General features: G+C 38.0%; 1 protein-coding gene across 1 annotated transcript in view; it reads right to left on the minus strand.

The window, feature by feature from the left end:
• The window catches only part of RAPGEF5 (Rap guanine nucleotide exchange factor 5), a 241,341-nt gene that overhangs the window by 191,644 nt on the left and 34,718 nt on the right, over nt 1-14,979 (minus strand). The window contains exons 2-5 of the mRNA XM_003252640.4: nt 10,118-10,168; nt 7,606-7,712; nt 2,252-2,373; nt 622-790 (exon numbers count right to left, since the gene is read on the minus strand). Coding sequence (XP_003252688.2) covers nt 622-790; nt 2,252-2,373; nt 7,606-7,712; nt 10,118-10,168 — 449 coding nt within the window. The remainder of the gene's footprint in view (nt 1-621; nt 791-2,251; nt 2,374-7,605; nt 7,713-10,117; nt 10,169-14,979) is intronic.

Raw genomic sequence — 14,979 nt, forward strand, 5'->3', positions numbered from 1 at the left:
CACTGAAGTGTTCTGCATATGTAAAAGTTTTTAACTGAAATTTTAATCCATAACTCATAATTCTAAAATAAGCTATCACCATGGATAAACAAAGTCATGTCAGAATCACCACATTATGACTCAAGTCCTGTTCCCAAGCCTTCCCTAATTAATTTTAATTCATTTTAATCATATAGTGATTCAGTATCTTCATGTGATGATTCACGTGTTTTAATTTGCCAAATGTTGCTTCTAGATTATTTTCAGAAACATTCTGTCGAGCTCTTAGGAAAGTCACGACTTGGATAGTAAATAGGATGGGAGTTACTATTTTATTCCAACTTAAGCCCAATCGTATATTTTTTCTTAATTTAGATCATCTACTCCTGTAACGATGATAATTTAGAAACCACATGGTACAGATGATGAGGCATGGGCTTCTTGGATTTGAATACCAGTTATTTATTAGCTGGATTTAATTTTCTGCAATTTATTTTATCTTTCTAAATGTGCATCTGAAAAATGGGGATAGTAACTCCCCTTAAATGAGACAGTGATCTTAAAGAGCAGAATATAGTCCCTAGACATGGTAAATGTGGTCTAAGTGTAAGAATACAATGGCACAAGAGAGCCTCTACTTACAGTTCACAGATGCCACCTCTAGCAGGAATGAGAGGCACAAGTTGCAATAAAAGCTTGACACCATTTTGCCATTCTTCTTCTCTTTCAAATTCACAGTACAAGTAGCTACATTCATCAGAGGAAAACTGGTAGAAAACATAAGTATCTTGAAAGTACAGATGCTGGTCCACTGTTTGAAACAAAAAATGTACAGATCAATTTTTTAAAGGATATTACTCAGAGAGTAATAACTCAAATGATAAACTGAAAGCCCTAATAATTGGGAGCAATCAGGGTTAAGACTATAATTATACATTCTAAGCTCATTCATGTTTATAATCTCATTGAATTGGAAAGGACTTACTGACTAGTCTATTTTTACTACTAGAAGCTTTGGCCAGCATATTCACATGTATTTATATTTTTTCTGCTTCAGAGACAGGTGCAGATAAAATCAATAACAATTCAAAGAGGATGGGGAGAAATCTTTTTTAGTGTCCCAAAGCAAATTAGTATATTTAATTAATTTAGTAATACAGAAATACAACACAATGGCAAGTTTTAGATCAGTGGTTCTCAACTTAGGGTAACTGTGCCTCCCGCAGGGGACATTTGGTGATGTCTAGACATTTTTGGTTGTTACATTTGGGGGGCAGAGTGCTACTAGTATTGGAGGGTGGAAAAAAGGGATGCTGTTAAAAAAAAAACCCTACAATGTACAGGACAGCCCTTCACAACAAAGAATTATCTAACCCAAATATCAATACTACCAAGGTGGGGAAACCCTGTTTTAAAGGAATCAAGAGCTAGAGATTTTTCCAAAAGGTATTAGTACAAAACGTTTTGCTAACCAAAAGCCTGAAACTATCAAGTATTCTAATAATACCTCCATTCCTCAAAGGTAGTTCACTAATTTTATAAATAAGAGTATTAGGTGCTAGGTACTATTGACTATCTAAGAAGATTACACCCACATCCATATCTGTACCATTCTTTCACAACAGGACCAGGGGTATGCCCTTGATATTTGTTACCTATAGGGAAAAAGGGCTTTTCAGTGACCAACTAGCAGCTGAGAGACTGGGCTAAATAAATAATCCAGATTGCTCGGTTTCTAATCCTTCAATTCTCTGGGCTCAACTAAGAAAACAGATATCCGTCATTTATTTTAGTTGCCAGTTAACAACTACTTTCTATTCAGTCTAAACAGCTAATTTTCATAGGTCATATATAAAAGTGTTCATGATTACTTAGCCAATTAAAATGGCATAACATCCCACTCATAAAACCAGTTTCTGATGATTATCCTAAGTACAAGATAAATCACACACTTAGAGCAACTAAAGATGTCACTGATTTTGAAAAAAGTTTGTAAGCAGCATATTGACTTCAGAAGAAAGGAAGTAGAGGAAGGACTCCTACAGGTATTATTAGTCTATGAATCAGCAAGTATCTAATAATTTTTACAAGAATTGTAAGAGAAATAAGTGAATCAAAAGATGACCCGTCACTTAGAAAATGAGAGAATACAAATATTTATCTTCAAAAATAATTTCCATCCAGACTGTAACATCCTCTAGAAAATCAAGTGTATTTTCATCTGATAGCTTAATAAAATAATGATGCTGTGCCTTCAAGACATAATACTAACCTGATAACATAATTCCCATGTCCAGTAGGAGTTGCCAGACTCCTATGGCCATAGATCTGCACTGGACGAAAGGACAGTGTTCTAGAAGCCAGTCTACCAGTTCTGACCCAACGCAGCTCCTCCTGAACAAAAGCAAAGCCATTCACAGTAAGATATTGCTGACATCCGTTTGCCAAAAAAAAAATGATATATAATACCTTTCCTTTCATGTGCTTGCTTTTTTTAAACAAGCAACCCAAGAATAAATGGCATATACCTCTTATTCATCTTTCAGATTAAAGCTCAAATATCACTTCCTTAGGGAAACGAGAGTAAAATTGTCTTCTACTTTTTCATCAAATCACCTAACATTTAGTAAGTATATATCTTTACAAATGAACAATATCTGCTTCTCCCACTAGAGAATAACTTTCAGGAGAGCAGGGACTTTATATAACTCACTATTAATTCCCAACAATTAGAACAGTCCACAATACACAGTAAGTTCTCAAAATATATTTGTTTGAAAAATGAAGGAATAAATTTAGCAGCCTTTTATACAGAGATAATGCTTTTACCTTGCTAAGCTACATACCTCAAGTTGGTGGTGATAAACTTTGGTTCAACTATTTATAGATTTTTATCTAGTCCTTTTGAGAACAAAGTAATTCCAAGATTAGACAAAATTGGGACCATAGTCAGTGGTATAGAGTTTTGTTTGCTACTCTTCAAACAAAGATTGAACCCTAAAATTTACTCCAAGAACAATAAATTTGATTGTTAGTCTTTTTAATATAATCAATGTAACTAGTTAAGCAGCCCAGGTCACATAACCATAAACCCAGATGTGTTGGATTCCACCAACCACGCATGAAAAATTATCTTTGTAATCTGTCTTAAAACACACAACTATATTCAAAAAAATGTCATAACCTGGGTATTATAGGCAGTATCATCATGCCTACTTTTCAAATACATACGAGCCTCAGGGGGAAAACAAAAAGAAAAACTTCTGAAATGTTTCGTCATTTGCAGAAATTTCATCAAATTTCACTCTCCCTTATGAGAAAAGATCATGAAAGAAAATTTTTTTTGAGACAGGGTCATACTCTATCACCCAGGGTGGAGTGCTGTGGTGCAATCTCGGCTTACTGCGACCTCTGCCTCCCAGACTTGAGAGATCCTCCCACCTAAGTGTCCTGAGTAGCTGGGAGTACAGGTGCTCACCACTGGCTAATTTTTGTTTTTTGTAGATACTGAGTTTTGCCATGTTGCCCAGACTGGTCTTGAACTCCTGAGCTCAAGTGATCCACCTGCCTCAGCTGCCCAAACTGCTGAGATTACAGGTATGAGCCAAGCACCTGGCCAAAATGTTTTTTTAAAATAATGTATCATATAATGACTATCTTTATATGCAGTACTGAAGGACCAAGAGATGCCAACATTTATTTGTATTTCTAAAGTAGAAAAATATTGCCTATTTTGCTGTCTCTTGTGATTGACATAAGTTACAAATACCCTAGAATCACACCATAACCAACAATATGAACTGCCATGGATGCTACATTTTCTGGGGTGAAGAAAGATATTTGATCAAACATCCTAGCTTTTCATCAAAAGCTAGAATATATTTGGTAAAGTGTCACTATTTGAAAGATACTCCAAGGCAATTAAGCCAATTCTAGACATGTTCAGTTGCAGGTTAGCATAAGACAGCATAAAGATGAACAGTCAAATATACGGATTTTTTTTTTAGAGAAAATGAGAAAATAGATGGCAACAAAACAGGCAATTAGACCAAACAGTCAAGATTTAACTTCTAATTCTATAGGATATCTTTCATGTTAAAGGTTCAAAGTGTTAATTAACTAATTAATTCCTCAGCACCTCTGCCAATTAGCCAGCATCTCAGGGCTTTGAAAGCACTTTTATCTCATGGATTAAACACCGTATCATCTTAATTCATATTCTCAGAACAATGCAGCTACTTAGCCTGCTCTGAGTGTCTGACATCACCTGGACTATGAAAGCACACAATAAAGCATTTACTAAACAAACTAAACTGTCAAACTGCAAAGGTGGCTAGATGGATACAGCTGCTTGTTTGTTCACAGGTGATAAGGAAGAAGCTTCTTAGAACAGGGCTTCTCAAAACTCTGCTTAGGAGTCACCTGGGTGATCTTCTTAAAGTATAGATTCTGATGCGGTAAGACTGGGTGGGACCTCAGATTCCGCATTCCTTTTTATTTGCGACCGAGTTTCACTCATGTCGCCCAGGCTGGAGGGCAACAGTATGATCTCAACTCACTGCAAACTCTGCCTCCTGGGTTCAAGCGATTCTCCTGCCTCAGCCCCCCAAGTAGCTGGGATTACAGGCGTCTGCCACCACGCCCAGCTAATTCTTATATTTTTAGTAGAGCTGGGGTTTCATCATGTTGGCCAGGTTGGTCTCGAACTCCTGGCCTCAGGTGATCCACCCACCTCAGCCTCCCAAAGTGCTGGGATTATAGGCATGAGCCACCACGCCTGGCCAGATTCCACATTCCTAACAGGCTCTCAGGTGATGCTGGTGACCACAAAGCCCCAGTCCCCCAGATCCCCCTTCTCATTGGGAAGGGCTCACTCTGTTTTGGGGAGGCAGGGCTCTGACTCAATATGCTAGAACACAGTACTGTCGTGACAATATTAATTAAAAACTGAGCCCCACTCTCAGAGCAAGCTACTGTTTCTGTTGCACATGATCCCTTTCTATTTCCCCCACTGACTTTATCAAGTTATGTTTTAAATCACTTATAAGGATCCACCTACCCCAGGGCAAACATTAAGAGTAAAAGTAAACACTATCATTAATATCACCAAAGCATACAAAATGAGGTGGTGTTGTCTCTGCATTTAATGCCTTGTCCCCATGCCTGCTACAATCTAGTTAAAATAACTAAATCTACAGGACTTAGGGGAGAGCAGTGAGGAAGAAAAGAGAGATGGTTGGAACAGAACAATCTAAACACAGACAGCAGTTCCTACCCACAGTGTATTTTCAGTCTTATACTCAATTCAGAAACTGCTCCAAGTACATGCAGATCTGACCCCAGTTTCAATACTAGGTAGGAACATTGTGATATGGGGGTGATCAGCTCAAAGCCCATGTGACTGCTTAACAAAACATGAATTTACCCAATCTCCAGAGTTGAAAATTTGATTTATCTTAGCATCCTCCTGTCTCTAGTTAGATTTTTAGCAATTAATTCATAGTAATGCGACACTAATCTTTAAAATAAATTGGGTGATGGTATTTAGTGACGTATTCGTGCAAAAGAAATGACATCTCAGAAACCAGTCTGATTCTTTCTACAGTACAAAGTGAATAGAAAGCATTTCAAAGTTTTTAAAGTGAGTTCTCACGTGGTATGTGGGGAATACTTTACCTCAATTTACTACCAGACAAATGAAAATGATTCATCCCTAGGTAATCACATGAGAACTTCATGTTTAAACCCAGAATATTAATGAGTCCTTAGATTAGAAAAGAATGGTGGTCCTGGCCAGATCACAGGAAAACACACGCTGTCTCCCATTCTATTCTCGTTAAATCCTAAATCTGTTCTAATTTGGATAGATGGCCTTTTTTCCATGAACCTGATTAATGTTCATCTCCCAATCCTTTTTCAATCTCTATCCATGGAGATCCAATAAAGGGGGAAAAAATGAGAATAATGATCAATATTACACATGGCCTCATGTAAATAAAATGAATACTGTGAGCCTGCTCATGACTATACTCAAAGACTTACACATATAAATTTAGTTTTTTAAAAAAGGAGAAGTCAGATGTTTCTAAAGGTGATGCCATCATCTATTTTTTAAAGTGAGTTTCTATGTGAAGTAGTCCAACCACCACAGCCCTTTTACTCGCTGTCCTGTCTACTTGGTCTGAGCTCTAACCTCATGGTTCTCAGACCTTGAGCTACGAATCCCTAATGGGAGGAAAACAGTAGATCTTGAAGCTTTTTAAAGAGCTCCATGTGTCCATGCACACAAAAGCATTGTTTGTAAACAGAATAGGCATGTTTAGCCTATGGCATATTTTTCAAAACCTATGTAAATACTAATGTGATTGATTAAATGTGCTTAATTAAAGTGTTAATTCACTGGGGTTTCTCACCACACTTTGGATTTGCTAAATTAATGGCTCAGAAGAATATAGATTCTGCCGATTTTGTGATGTTAAAAAAATGGTTGCAGGGAATGGTTACTGACTGAAGAGAAGCATGAAGGAACTTTCTGAGGTATGAAAATCCACTATATCTGGATAGAGGCTAAATGGATAATGATTACACAGGTGTGTAATAAATAAAAGTTCAAGCCTACATTTAAGATTTGCGCATTTTACTATACAAAAATTATGCCTCAGTACAAAGGGGGTCGGTGGTCTTACTCTGATAGTCTGGGAATTACTATCCCAAAAACCCAAGCCATGATAAAATTTTTTCCAATCTCCAGCAAACAGAAACAGAAATATTATAATGAGTTTATCATAAAGCTAAGTTTATTTAACATAAAGGAACATCTTTTATTCTGAGAACTTTCTACTTTTTGGGTGTCATGAATCCTGAGTCCTCTTCTTACTCTTGATGGGTATTACATGTCATTTCTTTGAAATAGAATAGTGATAACAAATGGTAGTGGTTTTTCTTTTTGTTTTCTTTCATAGTTTGGTATCATTTGGTGTGGCTTAATATCTTTATCTGGCAAAACAAAAAGCTAATAATTTACTTTTGGTTTTTTCTTTAAATTGTTCCATAAAATGCACATCAAGTCTAAGTGACTATGCCCTTGGTCCAGCTGTACTTTAAAACTGGCCATTTACCTGCCTGTTTACTCTCATACCTCTGTCCAGGTAGACACCTGCCATCCCTATGCCAACCTGTCTCTCCCTGCTCCTTATGCACTCAAGGAGGAGGCCCACTCTCACCTGGAGAGTTAGAGCATGTCTCTGCCCAAGGCATCCCTTCAGGGCCTCAATAAGGTCCCTAAAGAGGGGATCTATATTTATTAAAGACCCTAATGTAGCACCACCCCCTCACCTGCTGCAAAATATCACATCTCAGAGGAAGCAGAGCAGAGACTCTCTCAGGAGCCCATCCACACTTGGGGCTGGAAATTCCATGCCCTAACTTCAGAACAGGAGTCAAACTGTAAACAAGTGCATGACTAAGTTTAATGAAAAGTCACCACCAGTTTCCCCAATAGAACAAACAAACCCTCCTACTACTGATATTGTCCACCTCTCATTGATCAAGGTTACAATTTTAACACAGGGTGGTTTTTTTTTCATCAAAGAGAATTTCTGACAAGGTGTTAGAAAACTGTGTTACCTGTAAAACCCCTTGAGGTTCACTCTGTCCTTTATCAGGTCAGCTGCTTGAACGATAATAATATTCCTCAATGCTCTTCCTGCACAAGAAGAATTCTCTCCATAAATCTAAATGGAAAAGACAAATAGTCACTGTAAATATAGAACAATAATGTGACAATTTGTGAGCTACCAATAGCATACTATATATATATTTATATATATTTATATATAAAATCATAACCAAGTCCATAAGGTTGAGACATATTTTAGCCAATATAGCTATAAACCCACAACTATCTTATTTTATTTTAGCTACTGGTCCACTTACGCTACTAAGCTATAACTATTCTCCAAATGCTAACCTGCTTTACTTAACTACAGTTATAAATAATTTTCTTTTACACAAAGTTTTCAGTGTAAAACATCCACTATTTTTTAAATACAATATTTATATCAATACAGCAAATTGAAGAATTTATATTATGTATTAAGTCTGCATATTGATAATGCAAACATACACAGGTCTTGGAAGATGGAAAAACAATTTTCTTCCCTATCTAGTGAACATCTCGAACCATGACACAATTTGACAGCAGGCTGCTTTACTCTTAAGCTTCATTCAACTGCAGAGTTCATAGTCAATTCCAAGCATCGGTTTCATCTACTTCACAATTCCATCTATCAGATAAAAATTTCAATTAACTTATTTTTTTTTAAATTCTAATTCCCCCATATGAGTCTCTGGTTCTAGGAGGATGAAGAAGGGTAGTTCTTAGATCTAGAGGGGCCTAGGTCCTACTTTATAATACTACCTCCTTCTCTATAACCAGCACCTTCCTCCAAAGCACAATGCTGTTTCCCAAGCAAAGGGGGCTAAATGAAAATAAGCTGTCTTCATAAGGTTTATGAAAATTAATATATATTGGGGGTACATGCCTACACAGTTCTACTTTTTTCTTGGTAAACTTTTAATGTACCTACTATATATATATATATACACACACATACACATACATATATACATATACACATGTGTATATATACATAGACATATATATATATATATTTTTTTTTTTTTTTTTTGAGACAGGGTCTTGCTCTGTCACCCAAGCTAGAGTTCAGTGGAAGCAGCCTAGGCTTCCCAAGCTCAATCGATCCTCCCACCTCAGCCTCCCAAGTAGCTGGAACTACAAGCACACACCACCAAGCCCAGCTAATATTTGGTTTTTTTTGTTTGTTTTTTTTTTGTAGAGACAGGTCTCCCTGTGCTGCTCAGGCTGGTCTTGAACTCCTGGGCTCACACAATCTGCCCACCTCAACCTTCCAAAGAGCTGGAATTACAGGTGTGAGCAACTGCACCTGGCCAAAATATTTGACATCTTCTCTCAAGGCAACCAAATTGATAATACAATGATTATGATTTGACCAGGAACATCAACCCCATCCTTATACTTCTTTAATTTTCCTGATATCATCTCCTAAACACAAACTGATAAGGAAGTAGGAAGGGAAGCAAATTATTTTTTAACATTTCAAAACTATTTAAAAAAAAAACAACAAAGCTTGAACAAGCCAGATGACAGAAAGTATTACCGAGGAAGCGGTGTGAGTAAGCTGACACTTGACTAGTCCTGAAAGCATACAATGTTCATTCAGTCAGTCATTCAAAAAGTACATAATGAGCAACTGTCAAGTGTCAGATCTGTTCCTGATGGTGGGGATACAGTGGTGGAGAAGGTAGAGAAGGTCCCAGCCCTCACAAAGCTCACAGTCTCCTGTTAGCCTAAAAAATGCAACTTTTTTTTTTCTTGAGATGGAGTCTTGCTCTGTTGCCCAGGCTAGAGTGCAGTGTTGAGATCTCAGCTCACTGCAAGCTCCACCTCCCGGGTTCACGCCATTCCCCTGCCTCAGCTTCCCAAGTAGCTGGGACTACCGGCACCTGCCACCACGCCCGGCTAATTTTTTGTATTTTTAGTAGAGATGGGGTTTCACCGTGTTGGCCAGGATAGTCTCAATCTCCTGACCTCATGATCCACCCACCTCAGCCTTCCAAAGTGCGGGGATTACAGGCATGAGCCACCATGCCCAGCCAAAAAATGCAACTCTTTATTCACTGATTCTTTACCACAACACAATGATAAATAACGAGAAAGTAAATCTCCTTTTATACAAAACTCAGTGTAAAATATAAGCTATTTGTAAAATACAGTGTTTTTAACAATAGATATATTTATATCATATTTATATTATATATATGCTCTGCCACATTAATTCATTCATGTAAAGAACCCGGAAGATGGGAAAATAATTTTTTTCCCTAGTTCGTGAACATCTTGAATCATGACAATGATCAGAGCATCTCAAACACTTTTGCTGTGTCATCCCAGGTGGTGAAGATAATGTGATCACTGCAGCATCCCTGCAAAACTCTGTGGTCAGGAGCAAAGGGAACAACTGTAACTTGAGAATTGTACATCAGAATTTGTCAATCACTATTTCAGAAAATGCAGTAAAAGAGAAAAGAATCATACCTGGGAAGGCGTATGTTCAAGGTACGGATTAGATATTCTTCTTGATAGAGTCTATTTTAAACAAAGAAAAAAAATAGTTAGAACCAAATAAACTTTTGTACCAAAAAAGGAAAACATAAGCAACAGTGGCCGGGGCAGGCCCCTGCTATGAAAAAAAAAAAAAAAAAAAAAGAGCTTAAATCTCAAATCATGGTCCCTACGGGCTTAGCATCCTTATTTTCACTCAATGTAAATATCTGGTCAACATTCGTAACAACAGGAGAGGATATTTCACTTCAATGGCTCCCAAGAGAAGTACAATAGAAAGACTGGGATTTTCTTGGACCAGTCACTTTATTCTTGATGTGTTTTGGATTCCATTTCTCCTTTCCTTTTCCTCACCCTAACTCAGGCCTTCATCACTATACCCTCAACTACCTGCTTCAGCTTCCCAGTGGATTTTCCTGCTCTCTAGTCACATCCCCTTCAGGCCATCCTTCAAACAACAACTAAGCAAATCTCCCTAAATCACCCCTTTGACTTACAGAGGATCCCTTATTGCTTATCTGAGTTAATCCATGCCCCCTCGGCTCACCACAGTCTGCCTCCAACAGATTTCCAGTATTCTCTTTCCAACTCCCAACAAAGCTTCTTCAGTTTAGCAAGACCTACTTGTCAGAACTTTCCACTCATAACCCTGCCTTTAGTCACATCAGTCTTCATGTTAAAAGCCTTCCATCTTCCTTAATGCTTCCCAGAATCCCACCAGACTCGAAGTCCAGTTTTGTGGAGTCAGCTCCTGCATGAAGTTCCTCCTGCTGGGGTATGTACCTCTTTAGAGCTCTGTTTTTGCTACTATTCAGGTGCAGCGCCTGGGTGCTCAGCATTGTTGACCGTTTTTCTGTGTGTGCATTTGCCCCAAGGAATCCATAAGCTCCTTGAGGGAGGGCTGGCAGCTTATACTGCTTTGCTTTCATGGCATCTAGCACACAATTGTGCATAAAGACGTTTATTTTTTCTATTCATTTATTTAGATATTTATATAACTGTATGAACTTAGTAAGTATCTGCTGAATGATTTGAATTGTAGGAGCTAATTTTTCCTGCCTAATGATCCAGGAAACAGCACCATCACCCACATATGCTTAAGCACAATACAGAACTATTATCATTTCCTATTGCAGTATTAAAAAAAGAACAGAGAAACTAACATTTATTGAACTTCCAACCTATGTTTAAAAGCTCTTTCCATCTCTATTCTAAGTCTTGCTATCTTTTGAGATCCTATAGTTTTCAGCCTACCGCCTCCATGTCTTAGAATAATTTGCTAAATGTACAAAACATACCCTACCAGTCATCACTTTCCAGCATCTGAACCTTCTACTAAACTTTAGTCTAAAAAGAGAATTCCCATTCTGCCCCTTCCCCAGGCCACATGGCCCTCACATTACTCCTAATTAAACTAAAATAAAATGTATCAACTCTTTATCCAGAAATGCCAATTGATACCCTGTTAAAGATGTGTAGCTTGATTCAAAGAAAATAAATTTTATAAGGTAGAGAGCCCATTTTTAATTCCCAGCCTTCTGGTCTTGTCCAAATGTACTACCAATCAGCCCTACCTAGGCCTCATGTACCATGAGCCTATGTAATATAGTCCCTTATTGATATACTGAACAATTTAAAAGTTTTAAATGCACCAGATTATATGAAGATGAATCATCATAATTTATTTTTTTCTCTAAACAGGTAGACTTTTAAAATCACTATGGCAGACCAGAAATGACAGTCTTTATTACTCATCTAATTGCCTGAATCAGCTAAGAAAAGCGAATAGTTTATATAATCTAGTTAAAGAAAAAGCTTTTAAGCAGAAACAAGCTCTAAAAAAAAAAAACCTGGGCAGGGGCATTTTCACAAAAGAAAACAAGCCACTTGCCTTCCTGGCCACTGCCAACCGGAATCTGGCTGTCTACACACTCGTGTTACACTCACACAATTCCACTTAACAGAAACCTCCCCCATGGATGGCTTGCTTCAAAAGGTAGGTAAGGTGAGTAAATAAAGCAATGGGGTTCTTCTATACTGAATAGATGGCAGCGTTAGATAAGCTACTGGCCCCAGGAACTCAACAAGCTCAACATAATAACTGTCTTTTACAGGACACAATTCCTAGGTTGGCTGTCAGGAACTCCCTTGAAACCCTCTCTTCACTGGTCCCAGGAGAGCTTTGTTTCATTAACACTCCAGGACAGCTGTTCTCAAACTTGTTAGCTGAGCACGGGGAGCCAGAGAGCTTTGTGGAACTCAGTCAAGCACTGACTCCCTAAACTTAAAACGATGATCATAACTGTACTTCTGCAGAGACCACTTTATGTTAGTTTTCAGTACTGACCCAAAATAGCAAGGGCCAAAGGCTTAAGGGAAAAAGAACGTGGGGAATATTCCATCCATTACCTCATTTTTAGCAGGTACTGGGAAAGGATTGTTACTTAATTTTATCAGAGAAACACCATGGGCCATCTTACTGCTGCTGTTAAATCACTCAAGAACTGCCCTCCCAGCATTTATCAGAAAGAGTACCGCAAAAGCACTCTTGAAAATGCACCCCCATCTTTCCATTTTAACATTCTTTCCTTGATATACAATCACTCAGCTGTTTTCATCCCATCTTGGAATCCCTTGGTTTTATTTTTCCTCTCAGCATCCCAGGGCTTCATCTCATCACTCCTGTGGCAACTTACTTCCATTCATTTCATTTTTGAAGCACTTACTCAGCTGAGCACCCGACACTGTGGGAACTTCCAGAAACACACACACGGACAAGATACCATGCCTAATTTAGAAAACCCATTTGCCATAAGGCATAGGATCTAAAGAACCTATTAAGCCCATGAATTCTTTTTCTTGATCCTAATCTCCTTATCAATTTTCTCTGCAATCTTAGATGGCCAGTCACTCGATGCAGAGTATCCTCTCTTAAATGGCTCCCACCATAATCTCTCATAAATATAATGCCCAAAGTGATGATTCCTTTATCCTATGTATTTTAAATTTCCTAGAATTACTTAAGTTGGATGCAATGATTCTTTCATGAAAGACATATATATCCCAGAGAGATGAAAATACTAATAACATAAATGAAAATAGATTTTTAAGTCAAATGTATTTCTCCTTTCCATTTTAATGAACCATGGAAAATGTTTCCCTAACTAATTACAGGCAAATCTCATATTTTAAATGTAAACCAGGAAATTGCAATCCTTTAATATTCATAAATGGACTTCCAGAAAAAAAAATGGCATAACTCCAGAAATAATTGGTTAGCAACCATATATTACATTTTTTAAGTCAGTTATATATTAAAATTGAAGTGTAGAAGCTGAGTCTGAAGCAGGCATGGAACTCATTCCAGAGTTGCTAAAAATATCTTGCTAAACAGTGTAAGAGACTTAAGGTATATTTTTCATTAGTCCTTAAAAGAGATAGTCACAGTTTTCATCAGTTTTTAAAGGAGATGCCTTAATACTATCCTTAGACTCAGTTAAAGTACTTAGGCTACTAAGGGGTGAGAGAAATAAAGGAAAAAGACTGAATCACTTCCGTCACTACAGAAGCACTACCTGCCCTTTTACTAACATGAACCAACAAGAACTACCAAATTTATTGATAATGCAAGAATTAAGTTCATGACACAACTTTCTGCCAACTTCAGCCACTGTCCCTTTTCCTATTCTGGGTGACCAGGCAGAATATGAAGATGAAACAACGGAATAAATACACTTGAATTTCTTACAAACCCAGGAAGATAAAAAGCCGCATAACTAGCAGGCACATATGTAAAGCGATTATACAATAAAGTAATAAAGGCTATGATCTATTAAGCTGCCCAGTGGATTTCTAACACAAGAAGAACCTGTGGGCCCTTCTTCAGCCCCCAAATAAACTTACATCTCAACCAAAGCTTGGTCAAGTTTACAAGGACCGAATCCCAGCCAGATGATAGGCCTGACAATTATCCAGTCATCAAAGTTGGGGATAATGGATCGGGTGCGGTGGCTCACATCACTCTATGATAACATGCTGCACGTTATTAAGTAATAGTAACTGAGTTTCTGCTGTGTGCCAGAGACCACACCAAGTTTTTGGGTCTTTTTCTTTTTCTTTTTTCTTTCTTCTTCGTTTTTTTTTTTGAGACAGGTTCTCACCATGTCGTCCAGGCTGCAGTGCAGTAGCACAAGCCCAGCTCACTGCAGCCTCAACTTCCCAGGCTCAATTGATCCTCCCACCTCAGCCTCCTGAGTAGCTGGGACTACAGGCACACACCACCACCATGTCCAGCTGATTTTTGTTTTTTTTGTTTTTTTTTTTGGAGAGACAGGATTTCGCCCTATTGCCCAAGCTGGTCTCAAACTCCTGGGCTCAAGCAATCCGCCCGCCTCAGCCTCCCAAAGTGCAGGGATTATAGGCGTGAGCTACCGCACCCAGCCTATATTAAATATTTTGCATGCATCACATTACTTAATACTTGAAAAACTATGGGGTAGGTACTATAATTAATCCTATTTTGCTGATGACAAAACTAGACTTAAAGAGGTTAAGAAATCTGCCCAAGTTTGCAACCTAGCTGCAGTTATTGTCCCATACATGTCTCTTAACATAAAATGTGATAATTTAAGAGTAATGTGACAAATAAGTGCATCTAACTGCAGTAAGAAGTCACAAATAGTATCTGCTAGACCCAGCGGTTCTCAACCCTGGATGTAAATAGAAGTATCTGGGAAGCTGAAGAAAAATAAAACAGGTACTAAGGACCCACCCCAAACATACTGAATTAGAATCTCTACGAGGAGACCCGAGCAGTCTTTCCTCAAATTTCCCGG

The sequence above is a fragment of the Nomascus leucogenys genome, chromosome 11, assembly GCF_006542625.1.
Source record: "Nomascus leucogenys isolate Asia chromosome 11, Asia_NLE_v1, whole genome shotgun sequence".
NCBI lineage: Eukaryota > Metazoa > Chordata > Mammalia > Primates > Hylobatidae > Nomascus > Nomascus leucogenys.